Raw genomic sequence first — 20616 nt, 5'->3', positions numbered from 1 at the left:
GTTTTGCATGTAATACTACTTCATCATTCTTACCACTATACAACATTTCATTGTCCCAATATGACATCATTTCTTCATTTTGCTGTTTATGGACAATTGTGTATTTATTAGTTTGAGACTTTTACGTATAGTGGTACTCTAAATGTTCTTGCAGTCTTTTAGGAATCATATGCATGTATTTCTGTTGAGTAGCTACCTTGGAGTAGAGTTTCTGGGCACTGGGTGTGTGTACAATAAACTTAGAAGATACTGCCAAAAAGTTTTACTAAAGTTTGTGCCAATTTACACTCCTACCTACAATGTGAAAATTTCAAGTGCTCCACATCCTCAGCAGCATTTACTATTGTTTTCAGTTCCAGTTTTCTGCCTATAGATGTTGGTCATGCTGATAGAGGTGGTATATGGATTTTTATTTATATATTTTAGACATTATTTAATAATAGATGTAAACTTATCTCAGCACACCATTTTCCATTTGCTTTTCTCTCCAATTTTAATGGTTATATATTTTTTAATTTATTACTTTTACCTTTATAATTCTTATACCATTAAAATTAGTCATTCTTTTACAGGCTTAAAGTAAAATTATCAGAAGCTTATTTGCTATAGATTTAGAAAGAGAAAAACCTACTTCTGTACAAACATGTCTTTACTGTGTCGATGAAAAATAAAACTTCTGCGAAAAATTTCTGCTAATCACAATATTGTGAAAAGAGTCAAAAGCTTAGACAGTTGAAGGATTTGGTCTGTTCCATGTTGAGTGAATAAATTATAGAAAAACTTAAAACTAGGAAGAATTCAAGAAAGGAAGGAAGGGGGTGAAAGAAAGAAATGAGGGAAGTGAGAAAGAAAAGGAAAGAAAGGGAGGAGGGAAGGCAGAGCAGGAAGGGAGGAAGAAAGAAAGAGGAAGGGAAGAAGGAGGAGAAAATTGGATAGTTATATAGCCAGGCGCTCTGGCCCTCTGTGTCTTCTCCTTGGATCACGTCAGGAAGTGTGTAGCCCTTTGGAAGAGTTTCAGCAGGTGTTGCAGGGGAGATACCTGAATGTTTTTTCCCTAAGAAAGAAGTTTTGTTTTGTTTTGTTTTTCAGAAATTAACACCTAGAGAATTTCATCCACATAAGATGGCCAATTTACATAAACCACGATAAGCCAAGTGTTCCTCTTCTTGATTAATAGTCATGGGTTTTGTGAGATTTTGTGCTTGAGTTACAGGGATAATTATTTCAACTCTCACGCTTATTTGGTTTGTGTGAGACTCAGCCCACAGTTCTACTGGAGAGAATCTAATCATGACTGAATGCAAATTTGACATCCTTTCTCCTGCTTCATGGGTATTGATTAGTCCCATTTCATGGAGAGTCTAGTTATACTGGATAAGCTTCTAGGGAACTCACAGGGGGTGACCCCAATTTGTTGAGCACTCACCATTTTCAAATTTCTCTTGGTATCCAACTGTGTTGATTTTGACTTTTTTCTTCTATGTATATAAGGACGTGACAGAGGAGCAAAATATTGTTTAGCTTAAGGGAAGAGAAATTGTAGGGGTTTTGCAAAGTCCATCTTCAAATTCTTAATGGCTATCATGAGAAAGAGAACACATATTAAATAAGTGTGACTCCAAAATTTAAAATAAGGGTAGAAGACACAAATTTCAGCTTAGTTTGTAAGAATAGGCTTCCTAATGCTTAAAGCTATTTAGTAAGGAAATGCTTTACTTAAGAGAAAGAAAATACCTATTGCCCAAAGCTGACCATGTAGCAGAAGTTGAATGACAGCTTGTCAGATGCTTGAAGTCGGACCGGTTAGTGTCTATCTCACTCTGAGATGCTATGAATCAATATACTATATTACACCAAATGTGAGATGCCATCTATTTTTTTTTAAATCCTGATTTCAGAGAGATTAAATGTGAAAAACTGACAGTGTTGAAATTGATGAAATATGGTTCATATTCTCTTGTTTGTGAGGTGAGCTTTGTTATCAATCAGAGCCCTGTAATTTCCATCACTTTCCCTGTTTGCCCTCCCCCTCATACTTCACTTCATCTCACTATTTCCCAGGTATGCCTCTGGGTTTGCACATCCCAAATGTAAGCAAAGACAAAAAATATTTCCTATTAGTGCTCCTGCAATCAAGTGCATGGCCATGGAACCCCAAGTGAATTCATTCTAAAGACAGTTTCTTCTGATTATAGACTCATCAATAAGCTTGTATGACCATGTCAGCTTCAGCTTCCCTAGGGCAGAGAAATAACTGTTGGCATTTGATATTTTCTTGAGAATTTTTTTGAATGTTAAAATTTATCTTATAGAATATTTCAAAATATTATATTTTGACTGATACAAACATAAAATATGCTTTAATTTTTATATAAACTGTTGCTTAAGAATTAAGTAACTTTTGCCTTCATTTTGTCCTACTAATTTGTACATTTTTTAAATGTCTAGGAACCATGGGGGAAAAAGGTTTATGTCACACTTTGCCTTCTTGAATTTGCTAGCAGCCACTGTTTGTAATTGAAGTGATTCTTTTCCACTAAAGCTAAGTTGTTTTGGAAATGGCTTCTGACTCTGATGCCAGAAACCTAATGCTGGTGATTTTCAACACGTTCTTAACTTTGTTGCTGCCATTTTCTGCTAATTTCATAAGAAATTCAATAGAATTTCTTTTTTTAAGAAGATTTATTTATTTATTTGAAAGAGTTACAGAGACAGAGACAAAGAGAAATCTTCTGTCCTCTGGCTCATACCCCAAATGGCTGCAAAGGCTGGGGGTGGGTCAGACAGAAGCCAGGATCCAGGAACTTCACTTGGGTCTCCCACATAGGTGCAGGGGTCCAAGGACTGAGGCCATCTTCACTCCTTTCCCGGGAGCATTAGCAGGGCACTGTATTGGAAGTGGAGCAGCCAGCCCTCAAACCAGTGCCCTTATGAGATGTCGGCAGTGCAGGCAGCAGCTTAACCCACTGTGCCACAGCACCAGCCCCAGAAATACAATAGACTTTTAACCTAGTGTTCTAGTTGCTGTCCATTAGAAACGTTGGTAAGACAAATGAACATCATAAGAGAAAAGGGTCTCTTTACTACGTGCCTAAATCACATCTAATTTAACCTCTTACACTGTTCCCAGGCGTTTTCAGTACTTGACAAGTGGAAAAAAGGAAATGCAGAGATGATCATCTTCAAACAAGCCTTTAAAAAACGCAGTCTAAGATAAGGGCAATTGAAAGCTCATTTTTAGACCAAACAGCTAAAAAATGACTTGTGCAATCACTACTCATCTTTGAATTTGTCCAAGTATGATTTAAAACAAACAAACCAACAAAAACCTCATAGTTTGCTTTGGTGCTCATTGACATGCTGGCACAGTCATTCCTGACAGATATTCATGGTGACAGAGTCATTTTCTCTTAATGGGTTGATGTGGCTGAACTAGGGTCGTGGAGCTCAGTGATGCATTCTTGGATGATTTGCCTTCATACATCAGGAAGGGTCCTTGTTGGCTGCTCCTGAGAGATGTTATGCTTACACCCACAGTCAACTTTCAAGGTATCCAGGCTAACACACGGGGGTTGCACTTCTCAGGGAGTTTTTATTGTACGCAACTAATAGAAAAGGAAAATATTTACTTTTAAATCTTAATTTGTTGATTTTGATTCTACCTCCAATTTGTATTTATTTCTCATACCTGTGTAATTTTTGAACTATGCATAATCATTGTGTTTTACTTTTGTGAGGGGGAGGAATCTGGACTGAATGACTGTATTTCCATGAAATGTCACTAATAATTTCAAGTCCATGAACATGGGTAGGAAGCGAGGAAATGCAAAATGGAGCCTGCGGTTTCTCATTTAATGGCATTGTGTGTAGCAAATGTTGCTTAGAGTCTCATTTTGTTTAATATGAGTGTATGATTTCTGTACATAGTGTTGGTTTTCGAAGGTAGATGTGTGCTCTGAGAGTCCCTTTGCTTAAAATGATAGTATTCTTATTAATGTAGCAGCATACACAGGTGCACAGCTGTGCGATTTTAGAGCTCTGTATTCCACTCCCGTAAACCGGCCACTTCCAAAACCCCTGCTTAATCAGACTGACCGCGGACAACGCATGATGATTTTCACAACTAGCGCCACTACACCAATTTTCCTGCAGCACTTATCAGTTCTCCCCTTCCCTCCTAATCCCCCTCCACCTTTCCCTCCTGAGAGGACCTGGCAACATTCAACTAGGAGAATTTAGAAAAAAAAAAGAAATTATGATATATCTGTTGCCATTACAACAGATGAGCAAGCAGAGAGCCTTTCAGCTGGAGCATTTTTAGGTCTCACTGCCTTTAATAATGAGTATGGTCATTGTTTCAGCTTTGGTACATGTGTGTGCCCCCAAATGCCCTCTCTCCTCTGATCAAGGCCATTCCTGAATATGAGGACAGCTCAGCCTGGTAAAATAACCGACGCAAGACTCATGAGAGCCTGCAGGCTTTCCTTCTAATGAGCACAAGGCAACCACGTGAAACGACGACCAGGTGGAGGTGTCAAAACATACAAGATGCAGGAGTTCACCCACGAATCTATTTCATACCATCCTCACCTTAACAGCCCTATGCATCCATGGCCCAGGAAAGAAAGGAGTGAACGAGTTGCTGTAAGAAAGATCAACCTTTTTGCTTCCAAGAATGCCCTTTTGCCTGAATTCAAAGCACAGGCCCTCGATTGCACTTAATTGTGGATGGAGCAGTGAGAATCATCAGGGGGAGCGTTTAAGCATCCCGATTCCCAGGCCACAGTCAGACCAATTAAATTAGACTCCGAGGAAACAGCACTAAAAGCATAATAAGCATTCAGGTAACTGAACATGGCTGTGCGGCCGTGTCTCAGAGACCCAGTGGGCTAGACCGAGCAAGCAGGAGAAGGGCACAGCGTGCTGACAAGGACCTGAGGCCACCGCTCCCAGAGAACACTTAGGGAACAGTTGTGGCAAAGAGCAGAAAACGAAGAAAGAGACAAGGAATGAGGAGAAAGTTTGACGCTTCCTGTTTTTCTCGAAAGTCACCTGGAGTCTCCACCCACTCGGTGTGGGTAACCTGCTGCTCAAGGTGGGGTGAGGTTGGTCCCCAGGCCTGGGAGACGACGAGGGTGTGGTGGCTGCAGGTTGCTTCCCAGCTGCGTAGCCACAGCCTCAGGCGTGGGCCGAGCGCCCCTCGGGGAAGGAGGCGGTCGTGGTCGCGGAGTGTAGAGCAATTTAGACGGCGCAAAAGCAAGCCGTCTCCGGCACAGGTGGCGCTAGCAGCCCCAACCCACAGTGTAGCCAATCGCGGGCGCAAGCGCAGCCTGGTGGCGGCGGCGGTACCGTAGCGCGGAGCTCTTGCAGGAGGCAGCCGAGGCAAAGGCGGCGCCAACCGAGAGCTGCATTCGGGCTGGAGGGAAACCTACGGCCCGGAGCGAGCCAGAGAGCTTCCCGGCCGAAGGAAGCGAACTTAGCATGGGCAAGAAGTGGAGGGATGCAGCGGAAGTGGAGCGGGGCTGCTCTGACCGCGAGGACAGCGCGGAGAGCCGCAGGCGCAGCCGCAGCGCCAGCCGGGGCAGGTTTGCCGAATCGTGGAAAAGGTTAAGTTCCAAGCAGGGGTCCACCAAGCGCTCGGGACTCCCGTCGCAGCAGACGCCGGTGAGTGGCGGAGGAGATCCTGTGTCTCCTACCCTCTCCCTCTCCGCGCGCATCTCGAGCTCTTTCCATGGTGCTGAACTTGCCTACTGAAGGGCTGGCGCCTGGGAACTTGTGGAACCACCTCCAATGATAGAAAGTGTTGGGGGTCTATGAGGAGGGGCTAGAATGGACGCTTTGCCTCCCTTCAGTCAGGCAGAGTCTCTTGTCGTCTCCGGTGTCGCTGTAAAACCGGAAAACACGTTTGAGAGGCAAGGGGTTCGCTGTCAAATCATTGGAGTTTTGTAATTAGCAGAGCCTGTGAGATGGTGTCGAGCGTGTTCTTGTGACTCTCATGTTCGTTCCCAAGGGTCTGCCTGTGCCCCATGTTCGAAGGCACTCGGCAGCCTCTGAAAAAGGGCGGAATAGGCAGAGCATGCCATATTATAACTCTCTTAACACTTGCTCTTTCCATCCCACACTTCCACTATTTTAGTGAGTGCATTTAATTGTTTGCAGAATGTCATTTGCATGCGGAGAATAGAAAGAGCATCCCAGGTGCTTATAATCCTTCTGTTTAACATATACAGCAGAAAGCAGTTTTCCCATGTGTCAGCTCCTCTTCAGTGTCTGATTAGTGCAATAAAAGCACTCAAGTGAAATTAATATAGGCATCATCTGTAGATAAAATACTTTAGCTTCCTTTGGATTTTTGGCATCTAAATGTTATCTGTTTCCTTTCATACTACACAAAGAAAATTCTGTTCCAAAAGAGAGTTGCAAAGCTCTCCTGTTGCTCTTGGGGAAGAGAGTGCACCACTTTTAATTCTAAAGCACCGTTAAGATTATCACTGTGTGTATGTGTGTGAGTGTGTGTGCCCATATGTTTTATGACTAGATTGATAGCAGATAATACACAGTGAAGAGAATTTGAAGGAATTAGAAGAAAGAATGGTGCATAAGAATTGTATCCCATAGCATGACTAATGGTCCTCTGTTCTTTTTTGAGAGGCATCCCTTGAAGGGTAAAAATAAACTCCTAAAAACTAGCATATTAAAGCATTACTTCAATGAAATGAATAATAAACAATTCAAATTTCTGGCACATTAATTTTGTCTGCTTGTTTACAAAAACTACTGGAAGAAAATGTTATTAAATTTGAATTTTAATTCTTCAACATTGAATATGTTATGTGGGCAAGCTTTTTATCTAACTTAAATGCAATTAATTAAGTGAAACTTAAAATGCAATTAATTTCATTCCAGGCATGGACATGTTATTTGTGGGCTTGAAAATATTTTAAAGGGAAGAACATTACTCTGAAGATAAGTTTTGATGAAACAAATTAGAAAACATAATGTCGATGACATCTTGTTTTTAATAATTGCATGAACTAAGAATTAATATGATCTCCTTTGAAACAAAGTCAAAGTATTATTCTAAAGAACTTCTTTATCCACTTCTTTGTGTTCAACAGGTGTGTGCAAAGTCTGTATCAGGAACACATAAAATCTTCGTATAACTGTGTTATGTTAGACTAAAGAGCTTGTAGGCTTTCTACCTACAATAAAAAATGCGAGAGACAGGGCATGAGAGAATACCATGACAACCAGAGGCATCTGGAAAAGTCACCATGGCCTCCTGTTTACTAAGGGTGTTAATGGTGCTATATTTCTCTGTAGTACTTGCTAATTGAAATATTAGCAATTCAGTTAAAAATCAATCATGGCAAAAGCCTCTGCTTATTCTCATATTTCATGGCAAGTTTAATATTGATTTTCTTCTCAAAATCTAGTAATGAATGTTCTTAGTTATGATTTTAATTATCAGATTATCTTTTTTTTTTAAAAAAAGCAAAGGGGATGAGGATTTGTAAGTCTTGGATCTAGGGTGGTAGTTTGTATTAAAGGCTTGATTGCATTAGTTGTTAGCAATGACTTTCAACTTCATCTGTAAATAAGGCGTCCAATTCATTTACACTATCAGGAGGAAGGGAAGAAAAAAGCTTGCAGCAGACTTGGTTATAAAAGTTTTTAATTTTCAAATTAAGAAGCTTTCTCCCACTTAAAATGAGTTTATGCTATTTTCAACTTTCATTGTACCTTGTGTTAAAAATAGCCTAAACTATATATTTTAAAATAGTTAATATGAATAATATTTATATTTATTTATTAATTCATAGGAACAAGTAAGATATTCTGTGATGTAGCTGTGGATCTTACTCAGTGTGTGTTGTACTCAGAAATTTTGTGGCATCTGTCTTGATAAATATAATCAGACCAGCATTTTACTTTCTATTGAAGATGAAATAGACAAATGTGGAGACATTTGGTTAATAATAAGACATAGGCGCTTTCTTGCATCTTTCCTCTTTCTTTTGAGGATATGAAGGAATTACATAGTTGTTTTCATATTGTGGTCTTTGTTACTGTCTTCTCTGCTTTAGTTAGAGTCCTGAAATCACTTTCAGTTAAAGTTATTCCCAGGGAATGATGCAGGCAGTGACTGTGCCCCCAGTGGGAATGATTGCATTATTTTTCATTTTCACTAACAACAAAGCAAGAATACATCATAGTTAATGGAAGATATTTATTTCAGCAGGGAGAGCTCTTCCATACTCTTGGTTATCCAGAAGGAATTTTTTCTATTATCTGAGTCATAGTGTTTTTGTGTGTGCAATGTAGGGAAGGTCTATTTGAAACAACTTGGGAAATTAGATTTCCTTCCTAATTATCACTAAATATGTAAGGTCTTTCTGAGATGTTGGGTGGCTCCATGATTTTGTTACCAAGATTTGAAATTTAAAAAAATTACAATATTGATAACCTCTTTGGTGCTCAGTACAGGGTCTTATGTTCGATATGGTGTATGACAGGTCTGGCCCCAACTCTCAGGAGTCTGCTTCTATTCTGTTGCTAGGCAGAAACATCACTTCCCTATGCAGGAATTGGAGGAAGGAGCAGCTCTTGTGGGTCTTAACAGTGACATTGAAAGGGCATATTCTCATTTTGGGGTTTCCTGGTTAACAGAGGAAGCTTTATAAATTCATATTGCTTTTATTTATCCAGTAATCTAAAATATTCAAATTATATCCCAAATCACAAAATTATGATATGACGAAGTAGGATTCAATAATATTTATTCCTTGTGTATGTTCCTCTCTGAAATTGGGTCATGTATATTTTTTGGGATCTAAAAACAGGGTTCTTAATACATAAAGGAATTTGATATAAATTTATAATTTTAATGTATGCAAGTTGTATACTTGAATTTGATATAAATTTATAATTTTAATGGATGCAAGTTGTATACTTGAATTTTGGACATCAAATTAAGTTCCTGGATATTATTGTTTTAAATAGTGTCTCTGTTGAATTGGATAACTGACATAGAAGTATTTCACAGTTTTTTGTCTTCACTCTATAAGGTCTGGGCTTTATATTTACCCTTCAAGTATACTTTCAATATTTCTGATATTTCTGTCAGTTTATCTACATAGCAATGTGTAAACATCTAATGAAAAGTGAGTCAGCAAGTTCTGTCTAATGTTGTAAATGTCAAATGCTCACCTCGGCATGTATGTATTTTAATTTTAAAAAGCTATTTCCTCCTCTAGTCCCACAGCTATTTAAAGGTTTGTTTTCAAATAGATGCAGATTTAATTTAATCTCTGAGTAAGCTCTGTGTAAAAGCACAAAAAGAAACAGTTGTGAGGAAGTGAAATGATGGAGTTGTAATTAGAGTTGTTTTTCAATCTTAGATAGCATGCTTGCTTCCACTAATGCTATAATTACTCTTATCAGCAGGTGCCAACCCCAGATTATTGTACCTTGTGCAGACAAGTAGTCAACTGAGAGTTTATAGAAATAGCAGTGCTGTAAGGTAGGCAAGTCCATTTCAGCTGCTCACCAAATTCACTTTTCCCCATGCATTTACGATACTATCCACATAGGGAGATCCTATAAACAAACCTGGTTCCATTTTTGATGTGGGCTTTTCCCTTTTGGGCTAATAGGTGACATTTAGTTCTCCCAGCCAAAGGATGGATTGTTCAAAGTCATAAAATAGAAGAAAAGCTGAGTCAAAAGCAGAGCTAAAGTCAAAAAAACTCATCAGCAAACCAATTGCCCATTTGAAGATTATGTGGATGGTAGGTTCCATGATAGCTGTAGTAGAAAACAACTGGAATTGGTGACAAGAATCCTTGTTTTCTTTTTCAGTGTCTAATATGCGATTGCAGTGTCATTAAAACCTTAATAAGTTGTTTTTGTTATACAAAGGACTGTCTTGGTGAAAGCAAAACAAATCTCCTGCAGTGCTAGTCTGTTACAGGATAAACCATTTCTTGACAGGTTGATTTTTGTCCACTTTTTTTCACTGTGTAAAAAAAAAAAAAAAGCAAGGTAGTATTGCTCAAGAATAAAGTTATATTTTTTTTGTTATCACTGAGTTTTTATGAAGAAAAAGCCATTTTCTGATGATCCATTGTGTTCAAGCATTTATAGAATATTATCTTTTTTCTGATATAACAACTAAAAAGACTTTTTCATCATCATAGTGAATTAAAAAGTTAATCTAATTTCATCTTCAATTCTAAGGCCATGGATATATTAATTAGGAAATGAGTAATTCAAATACTTTATGGGAGTAAAATATCCTTGCATGATGATGATTTAAAATTTGTTTTTAATTATTCCAAAATACATTAGAACAATCCCTTCTGCTTTTATTTGCTGAGGCTTATAAAAACAATTCAATAATTAAAATAATTCATTAATAATAACAAAAATTTATATTTGTTCCGTTAGATCAGCTGTGATGGTCTATGTGTTGGTTTTATTTTTTGGATTTCTTTTATTTGCAAAACCAAAGGAGGATTGGTAGAGCAAAAATGAAAATATTACAGAGAACATGTAAAGAAACTTATTCTAACGTTTGTTAAGCTCTTAAGAAGTGTTAGGCATGATGGTAGGTACTGAACAGCTTTCCTAACAGAACTGAGAGCTTAAATGAACAGAGAGACAGCAACAAGACAGGCTTATGTAAAATCTAGGTTTACAGTAAAACTACATTGGCGCAAAGGTTAAGGTAGCCAGTGATTCTTTAAGGGCAGTGTTGGCAAATCTAGATAGAAAGCTTCTTAGATGTGGTAGGTGAAAACCATTTGCTTAAACTTGGTAACTTTTTGGAAAGTGGATAATGATGCCTTTATGAGTGTCACTTAACTGAATCATGAAAGTAAATTCCTGAATAATTGAATGGGGGGCATAGCAGTTGAGGAAGAGATAACGACAAGAGCAAACATTCAGGTAACATTTACCATGTAGGAGGCACTCATCTAAGAACTTTACATGTGTTGTTCCCTACTTCCTGACTTTCCATTCAAGGACTTTTCATTGTTCATTACAGCTAAAATGGAAGCTCTGTGAAGACAGAGATTTTTTTTTTTTTTTGTTCACTGATTTATTCAAGAGCCTTAAGCAATGCCTTGCACATATTTTCAGTGAATGACTAAATCAATTTATAAGTACATTAATACAAATAATCCTTTCTTTTTTTATTTTTTACTTTATTTGAGATGCAGAGTTACAGACAGAAAGGGAGAGACAGAGAGAAAGGTCCCCCCATCCACTGGTTCACTCCCCCAATGGCTGCAATGGCTGAGCTGGACCAAAACTAAGCCAGGAGCCAGGAGCTTTTTCCTGGTCTCCCATGTGGGTGCAGGGGCCCAAGCACTTGGGTCATCCTCTACTGTTTTCCCAGAGCACAAACAAGCACACATATGGGATGCCAGCACTGCAGGTGGAGGCTTAGCCTACTGCCACAGCAATGGCCCCAGTGTTTTCTAATTAAAATAAGATAGACTAAGTTTTTGGCTACAAAGAGAAAAATAAATAGAGGAAGAAGGATAATTTTTTTGCAAGGTGGGAAAGATTTGAGCATGTTTGTTTACAGAGGGAAGACCCTATGAAAGAAGGAAGGCTTAAGTAATTAGGAGAGAGAAGAGTAATGAAACCCATAGATTGAGTGAGTCTACATTTGTTTCATGGAAGAGTTGAAGACCTGTTTTTCCTTGTATTAAATCTTGATTCTTCCCTCTCTTTGCCTTTATGGACCCATCTGCTCTAAACTGGATCTGACTGTTGGTTCGTCTTCAGGTTTTACTTAGTACATGTTTAGTCTAAAATGTTAGTGCATTCACACAGTTTTAATGGCAGAAAATATGTATTGTAATGAAAGTCTTGTTAATTAAGCAGAGATTCCTGAAATCTTGTTTTATATTTCCCTCCAATCTCTGCAAACGACAAGGAATGTGGGAGGTTCCCAGCTTCATTACTTTGCATGTCCCGAAGACGGTTCAGAGTTGAAATGACAAGTTGATTCTCTGAACTCAATGTCCTAGGATTCTATATTTGATAAAAATGCCTCTCTAAAATATCGGAATTTGAACCACAGAAGGGGCACACGTGCATGGCAATAACCAGGCTTTCTGGGCTAAACCTTTCTTTCTTAGGTTTTTGTCCTTCTGGAAGATTAATTTTTCTGAATTTTCCTTGGGAATTAATTTTGTGATGATGATGATGTAGAAAGAGATGGCTCTTTTGAATAAAAGCAGTCTCAAGCTGTCCTTTGTAGACACAAGTCATCCCTACTTTGAAGTTCTGTAGAAAATCTGAATTTATTTTAGAGAAGAGTATGGTGGATTTGAAACTAACAGATCTAGACTGGAGTCCTGGTCCTATCAATGAGTAGTTGAGCAAACTTAGGTAAATTACAGTTCTCTGCATATTTCTCCCAACCCTATTAGGACAGTTCCTTCTTGCTTTCTTGATGATTCACACTATTCTTTCTTATTATAAAGGAAATATTTGTTGGACTTATTTTATTTATAATTTTTAAATAGGGGCCAGCTATACCTCCATCTGAGGTGCCAGTGTCCCATTTGGGTGCCGGTTCAAGTCCCAGCTGCTCCTCTTCTGATCCAGCTCTTGGTTGTGGCCTGGGGAAGCAGTGAAAGATGGCCTGAGTGGGAGACCCAGGCCATGTGGAAGATTCCGAGGGGGCTCCTGACTCCTGGCTTCAGATCAGCCTGGCTCCAACTGTCGTGGCCATCTGGGGAAAGGGCCAGTAGATGGAGGACCTCTCTCTGTGTCTCTCCCTCTCTCTGTAAAGAGTAAAATATTTTTGAATATTTAAATAATCTCAAATGTTTAAAATAATAGCAATACTATGAAAACAATTCTCATAACTATAACACACATTAAACAAAGGTTAATAATTAGCTACCTGGGCCAGCACTGTGGCACAGCAGGTTAATGCCCTGGCCTGAAGCTCTGGCGTCCCATATGGGTGCTGGTTTGAGACACGGCTGCTCCACTTCCAATCCAGCTCTCTGCTGTGGCCTGGGAATGCAGTGGAAGATGGCCCAAGTGCTTGGGCCACTGTTCTCACATGGGAGACCTGGAAGAAGCTCCTGGCTTCTGGCTTCGGATCAGCGCAGCTCAGGCTGATGCAGCCAATTGGGGAGTGAACCATCAAATGGAAGACCTCTTTCTCTTTCTCTCTCTCTCTCTCTCTCTCTCTCTCTCTCTGTCTGCCTCTCCTCTCTCTGTGTAACTCTTTCAAATAAATAAATAAGTAAAATCTTTAAAAAATAATTAGCTACCTGTTCTGTGTATCTCTTTATAAAAATAAAATGTAGATACAGCTAAAATATTTTCCTCCTACTCCCTCAATTCTTTTCCCAAAGATAAGAAATATTCTGAAATTGAGGTTCATTCTTAGTTTTAAAAATGCCTCTACTACATATTTATATACTCATAAAGATATATAAATAGAGGCTGGCATTGTGGCATAGCAGATAAAGCTGCCACCTGCCACACCAGTGCTGGCATCCCATATGGGCAGTGGTTTGAATCCTGGCTGCTCCACTTCTATTCCAGCTCCCTGCTAATATGCCTAGGAAAGCTGTGGAGGATGGCCCAAGTGCTTGGGCCCCTGCATGCATGTGGGAGATCTGAAAGAAGCTCCTGGCTCTTGGCTTTGCCCTGGCCCAACTCTGGCTATTTCAGTCATTTGGGGAGTAAACCACAGATGGAAGACTTCTCTCTCTTTGTCACTCTCCCTCTCTGTCTGTAATTCTGCCTTTCAAATAAATAAATCTTTGAAAAAAACTACATATTCTATTGCCATTTCCTTTTTCCATTTAGCATTTTATTTTTTGAGATATATCAAGCTATTACATGCACATGCCACATATTATTCCATTATATGTTTTTTTGGGGGTTTGTTTATTGTTTCTTTTTTTAACTTTTATTTAATAAATATAAATTTCCAAAGTACAACTTTTGGATTATAGCAGCTTTTCCCCCACATAACCACCCTCCCACTCACAACCATCCCATTTCCCACTCCCTCTCCCATCCCATTCTTTATCAATATTCATTTTCAATTATCTTTATATACAGAAGATCAATTTAGTATATACTAAGTAATGATTTCAACAGTTTGCACCCACACAGAAACACAAAGTATAAAGTACTGTTTGAGTACTAGTTATAGCATTAATTCACATTGTACAACACATTAAGGACAGAGATCCTACATGGGGAGTAAGTGCACAGTGACTCCTGTTGTTGATTTAACAATTGACACTCTTATTTATGATGTCAGTAATCCCCCTAGGCTCTTGTCATGAGCTACCAAGGCTATGGAAGCCTCAAGAGGCTTACATTATATGTTTGTAGCACAAGTAGTTTATTCATTTCATTCCCTTACAAGCAATGTTCAGTGGACATCCATGTACTGTTTCTTTGGTTCTAAATTACAAACACTTTTACAGGATGTAAACCCAGGAAGCAATGTGCTCTTTGCAAGACATGAGGAAAAGGCTTTCTTTCTCGACTTGTTTTGCACCAGAGATAGGTTAAGCTTGTCCAGATGTTAACTTTTGAATGAAGCCAAATTTTTGTAAGGGGTTGATGGGGAGTCTTAACACTCTTAAGCCTGTTAAGTCTGAATTACCATTCAAATTGGACAGATTTAATTTCCATCCTCATCCTGGTAATTTTTAAAAATATATTTAAAGATTATTTATTTATTTGAAAGGAAGAGAGACTGGCAGAAAGAGTTCAAATCCACTGCCTCACTCCTCAAATGTCTGCAGCTCTTGGGGGTTGGGCAGGGGGATTATTGAGGAGCTTGAAGCCAGGAGCTAGGAACTCAGTCCAGGTCTGCATCATGGATGGCAGGAACCCAGCTGGTTGGGCCATCAATGCTGACTCCAAGGGCCTGAATTAGCAGAAAGCTGAGTCAGTAGTTAACTTGGAGCCAGTAATTGAACCCATGCACTCCAATGTGGGACACCTTCATTGGCATCTTAACTGATAGGTCAAATATCTGTTCCATGACTAAGCTCATTTAATACTTTTCAACTTAATCTTGTTTGTGTCTCAGTTTTTTTTTAACATAAAATGAGGATGAAAATATTTGCTGCTCCTGAGAAATTATAAACATTAAATTTATTTATGTGAGGAGCTAATTCATTCTGGTCAGAGCTACTCACTAAATGGAAAGTTACCTAATAGAGGTGTTACAATAAATTTCAAAAGTAGTAGTTGCCCTTGTTTGATGGGGAAGTGTTTTTTGTGGTCTTTAATTCTTCTGAAATTAGAATGTTGGTTACAGCCAAGTTGTAGTATGTGAATAATTGTTGAACGGGGCTTCCGGTTTCGAAAGTGCTTTGGAAAATAAATCACCTTGTCGTCTCCAAGAAGATCTGGTCCTTGAAATGTCCATTTTTTTGTATAGTTTTACTGAAGATTGATTTATTGACATCTTTGGAGCCAAAATATGAAATTCAGATATTGCTGAAATATAGGATACTTCTGGTTTTTGGTATTTGTATTAGTTTCTATATATTTTTAAGTAAATCATGGTTAGAAAATTATTCTCTTCATTAAGTTCAAGACCCTTGTAAAAATGCTTTTTCAAAAACTTTTATTATGGAAAATATTAAATAAAAGTAGTGGCAGTAGTATAATAAGCTCATAACCTTGCTTCAATACTGATCAGATCCTGATCTTTAATCACCATTTCTTTCCTTCCTGAAAACTTTCTGAAACTTAAGGATTTCTTAGTAAAAGAAATCTCTAGCATTATGATTAAATTTAAATAAATTAATAACTTCATAATAACAGCATATATTAAGATAGGATCACATTTCCTCGATTATCATATTTATTACCCTCAGTTTATTTGAATCAAATTCTAACTTTGGTTAGCACACTCAATTGTCCTCCTAATCTATGATTTTCTCAAAAAGTACTTGTCAGAGAAATGCAAATGGGACCTTCAAAAAGTTTGTGGGAAATGGAATTAAAAGACAAGTTTGGGAGTGGGCTTTGTGGCTGTGAGTTAAGCCTTTGCTTGAGATGCCCATATCCTATATCAGTATGCCAGTTCAAGTCCTAGGTACTTTGCTTCCAATCCAGTTTCCTGCTAATGCATCCTGGGGATGGCTCAAGTGCTTGGGCTCCTGCCACCTACATGGAAGACCCAGATGTTGTTCCTGGCTCCTGGCTTTGCCCTGGCCCACCCCTGGCCATTGTGGCCACTTGGGGAGTGAATCAGCAGATGGAAGATCCACCTCCCCCTTTACCTCTCTCTTCTCTCTTTCTCTTTCCTTATCTCTCCCTCTGTACCCACCTGCCTTTCAAGTAATTGAAAAAATTTTAAAAATAAATGAAAGGTTTGTTTTGTGGAAAAGTTTTTTTGAAATCCATGCAGTTTTTTTTTTTCATTTTCTGTTATCTTTTCTAAGACACTTCATACTTATTCTGTAGTTTCCCACATTCTCCAAGTATGTTTGGTTGAATATCTCTCAGCAGAATCATCTTCCACGGTCCTCTGTCCATTATATTTCCTATGATTTGGCAGGCCGACCAGGACTCTTGATGACTTTTAATTTAATTTTTTGGCAAGGAAACTTCAGAGGTATTCTGGATTTTGATTGTTAGTTACTAATGGTGATGATGACTTAGAATTGACAAACATTTCCTACAGAGGACCACAAAGTAAAAATGTGCGGTCATATGCACCGTGTGGACTTTTGCAACTACTCATTTCTGCCGTTATTGTGTAAAAGCAATCAAAAACATTATGAAAACTAATGTACTTGGTTGTGTTCCAATAAAACATTGCTTATAAACACTAAAATTGGGGGGGGGGGCTGGTGCCATGGCTCATTAGGTTAATCCTCCGCCTGCGGCATTGGCATCCCATGTGGGCGCCGGGTTCTAGTCCCGGTTGTTTCTCTTCCAGTCTAGCTCTCTGCTGTGGCCTGGGAAAGCAGTGGAGGATGGCCCAAGTCCTTGGGCCCCTGCACCCATGTGGGAGACCAGGAAGAAGCTCCTGGCTCCTGGCTTCGGATTGGTGCAGCTCTGGTTGTTGCAGCCATTTGGGGAGTGAACCAATGGAAGGAAGACTTTCTCTGTCTCTCCCTCTCACTGTCTGTAATTCTATTTGTCAAATAAATTAAAAAAAACACTAACATTTGAATTTCATATAGGTACTTTATATCGTGAAATATAACTCTTTTTAAAAAAAAGTTTATTTATTTATTTGAAAGGCAGAGTTAGAGAGGCAGAGGCAGAGAGAGAGAGGTCTTCCATCTGCTGGTTCACTCCCAAGATGGCTGCAATGGCTAGAGCTGTGCCAATCCAAAGCCAGGGGCTTTCTCTGGGTCCCCTACTTGGATGCAAGGGCCAAAGGACTAGGGCCAACATCTGCTGCTTTCCCAGGCCACAACAGGATTGGAAGTGAAGCACTGGGACCCGAATCAGTGTCCTTATGGGATGCTGGCACTGCATCCTTGCCTGCTATGCCGCAGTGCCGGCCCTGAAATATAACTCCTTTTGATTTTTTTCTCATTGTAAAATGGTGATATAATTACATATTTCCTTTTATATTAGCTGCAATATATTTTATCAACTGAAACTCATTAATTGTTTACCCTGAGTTATAATCGACATAGTGAAGTCAGGGAAAATCCTTGAGAGAGCTGGTTTTAAAAAGTGGAACTAATAATGACCTGAGTTCTGTGTTGCCATTGATCTCTTTGTGAACTGTCAGACCTTAGATTTTAATTGGGTTATTGTGCTCAATTAACCAGCAAAAAATGTTTGACCCATTAATGTGAAGGCCGATTAAAATGTCATTAAGAGATAGAACATATAAAATACATTGTCAAACTCTATCTGTATTAACATTTTGTTTGAAATATTTTTAAAGTTTTGGTCATTGTGTTAGGTTTCTACTGCTGCCATGAAATTGACATAAATGTAGTGACTTAAATAACATGAGTCCATTATCCTGCAGTTCCATTGTTCAGAAATCTGACATAGATTTCAGTGGAGTAAAAGGCAAGCCACTCTCATTCCTTGGCTTGTAGCCCCCTTTCTATATCTTTACATGAAGAAAAGTTCAGTCCTGTTCACCCAGTTCCCATCACTTTGCTTTCTCTGACTTTCTCTTCAGCTTCTGTCTTCTACATTTAAGGACCAACATGCTGTTGGGCCCAACTGGATAACCCACAATAATTTCTTTTTTGAAAATTTGTTGACTAGTAACCTGAATTCTGCATGCAACTTTAAATCCTCTTTGCCATGTGAGGTAGCATCCTCAGGTTCTGGAGATTCGAGTGCAGACCTCATTGATAAGCTATTGTTCTGCTTACCTTAGCCATTGATTTATTACTGTTTGATTTGCTAAATGGTCAATATTTTTCTGAGAGAGGTCAAAGTTGAGAGGCAAGACTCAAAATAATGTCAGTATGGTTCTCTGTCACATAAAACCCATGAATAAATGTTATAATTTTTGTTTTTTGATTCACTGAATTGAAACTTACAGGCAAAGTGATTTTTAAAGATATATAATATTTTATGTACATACTTCAAAATGCATTTTTCAATTTTTATTTAATAAATATAAATTGCCAAAGTACAACTTTTGGATTAGAGTGGCTTTTCTCCCCATAACCTCCTTCCCACCCACACCCATCCCATCTCCCACTCCCTCTCCCATCCCATTCTTCATCAAGATTCATTTTCAATTATCTTTATATACAGAAGATCAACTTACTATATACTAAGTAAAGATTTCAGCAGACTGCACCCATACAGACACACAAAGTAGAGAGTACTGTTTGAATAGTAGTTTTACTGTTAATTCACATAGTAGGTGCACCGTGACTCCCGTTGTTGATTTAACAAATTGACACTCTTGTTTATGGCATCAGTAATCACCCAAGGCTCTTGTCATGAGCTGCGAAGACTATGGAAGCCTCTTGAGTTCACAAACTCCGATCTTATTTAGACAAGGCCATAGTCAAAGTAGAAGTTCTCTCCTCCCTTCAGAGAAAGGTACCTCCTTCTTTGATGGCCCGTTCTTTCCACTGGGATCTCACTCACAGAGATCTTTCATTTAGGTCATTTTTCTTGCCACAGTGTCTTGGCTTTCCATGCCTGAGAAACTATCATGGACTTTTTAGCCAGATCCAAATGCCTTAAGGGCTGATTCTGAGGCCAGAGTGCTGCTTAGGACATCTGCCATTCTATGAGTCTGCTGTGTATCCTGCTTCCCATGTTGGATCATTCTCTCCATTTTAATTCTATCAATTAGTAATAGCAGACACTAGTCTTGTTTATGTGATCGCTTTGACACTTAATCCTATCATTATGATCAATTATGAACTTAAACTGATCACTTTGACTAGTGAGATGGCATTGGTACATGCCACTTTGATGGGATTGAATGGAATCCCCTGGCACGTTACCACTTTGTAATTTTTTTGCACTTTTTAAAAAGATGTTATTTATTTGAAGTACACACACAACAACAACACACACACAGAGAAAGAGAGAAAGAGAGAGAGAGAACATCCACTGGTTCAAGGACCAAATGGCCATAATGGCCAAGTCTATGGCAGGCTGAAGCCAAGAGCCTGCAACTGTATTTGGGTCTCCCACATGGGTGGCAGGGGCCCAAGTAATCAGGCCATCGTCTGCTACTTTTCTAGGCTCCACTATAGTATGCTGCTATTGCAAGCAGAAGTGAGTAACGCACTGCACAACAACACCTTTGTTTGGAGTCACTGGCAACAATAAAGTGGGAAAATATGAGTTTTTAAGCATTTAAAAGTATTAAATATCCAAGCACTAAATAAAATTAGTTTCCTTAATAACATAAATAATATTGATTCAAATTACAGAACCTGATACAAAGTGAGAATGATTTAAATTACAGCTACAAAACAAGCTCGGTGTTTAAAAGGTTCATCAAATTGTTGGATATAACTATAGAATACAGTGGTAACAGTTACTAAAATAAGAGCTCAATTCATGTCATTACCACCAAATAGTTTGAATGATTAGACTATGAAAAATGAATGCAGAAGGAACTAGAGATAAGCAATGACTAAGTCCTACTTTTGTCTAATTACCCATGGAATATGGTTTGGAGAAAGGAAACATTTTTTGTGATCACATTGCATCTTGTATAACTGGAGCCTGTGGGTCCAACTGATGCAGACAGAATAATATGCTTTTGTGATAATATCATGGATCCATACTGATCTGAGCTGTGAGGTAATCCACAGAGTGTTGTGTTACTGCATAGCTTGTGAATCATACACACTGTAAAACCTTGAGACAGCTGGGTCTTATTTCTTCTTCCTGTAGAAAATGGCTCATTGTCAAGCATAATCTTGATCATACCTGTGGTTTAGGTTCTGCTTCAGGATTATGATTGTATTTTCTTCAGTGATGCTTGCTGAGATTTTGCTCAGTGCCTGGAATATCAAGGAAACTGAGTCATTGTGTATGGAGTAAATGAAAGAGCATAGTTAAAATGCACTAGACTTAGGTGTTTGATATCCAGGACATAAAGGAAGGGAGAAAATGCACATTTCTAAAACC

The 20616-nt window shown here is 38.6% G+C and overlaps 1 protein-coding gene across 4 annotated transcripts in view; it reads left to right on the top strand.

Annotated features, from left to right (window-relative positions):
- The first annotated feature begins 5481 nt into the window (after positions 1–5481).
- Positions 5482–20616, top strand: part of TRPM3 (transient receptor potential cation channel subfamily M member 3) — a 948117-nt gene continuing 932982 nt past the window's right edge. For all 4 annotated transcript variants that reach the window (XM_062207082.1, XM_062207079.1, XM_062207080.1 and 1 more), the window contains exon 1: positions 5482–5664. In XM_062207082.1, the coding sequence (XP_062063066.1) occupies positions 5482–5664 (183 nt within the window). The remainder of the gene's footprint in view (positions 5665–20616) is intronic.

Source organism: Lepus europaeus, chromosome 12, assembly GCF_033115175.1.
Source record: "Lepus europaeus isolate LE1 chromosome 12, mLepTim1.pri, whole genome shotgun sequence".
Classification (NCBI taxonomy): Eukaryota; Metazoa; Chordata; class Mammalia; order Lagomorpha; family Leporidae; genus Lepus; species Lepus europaeus.
Note: the sequence above shows the minus strand (reverse complement) of the source record. Positions and strands in the feature narration are given on the sequence as shown.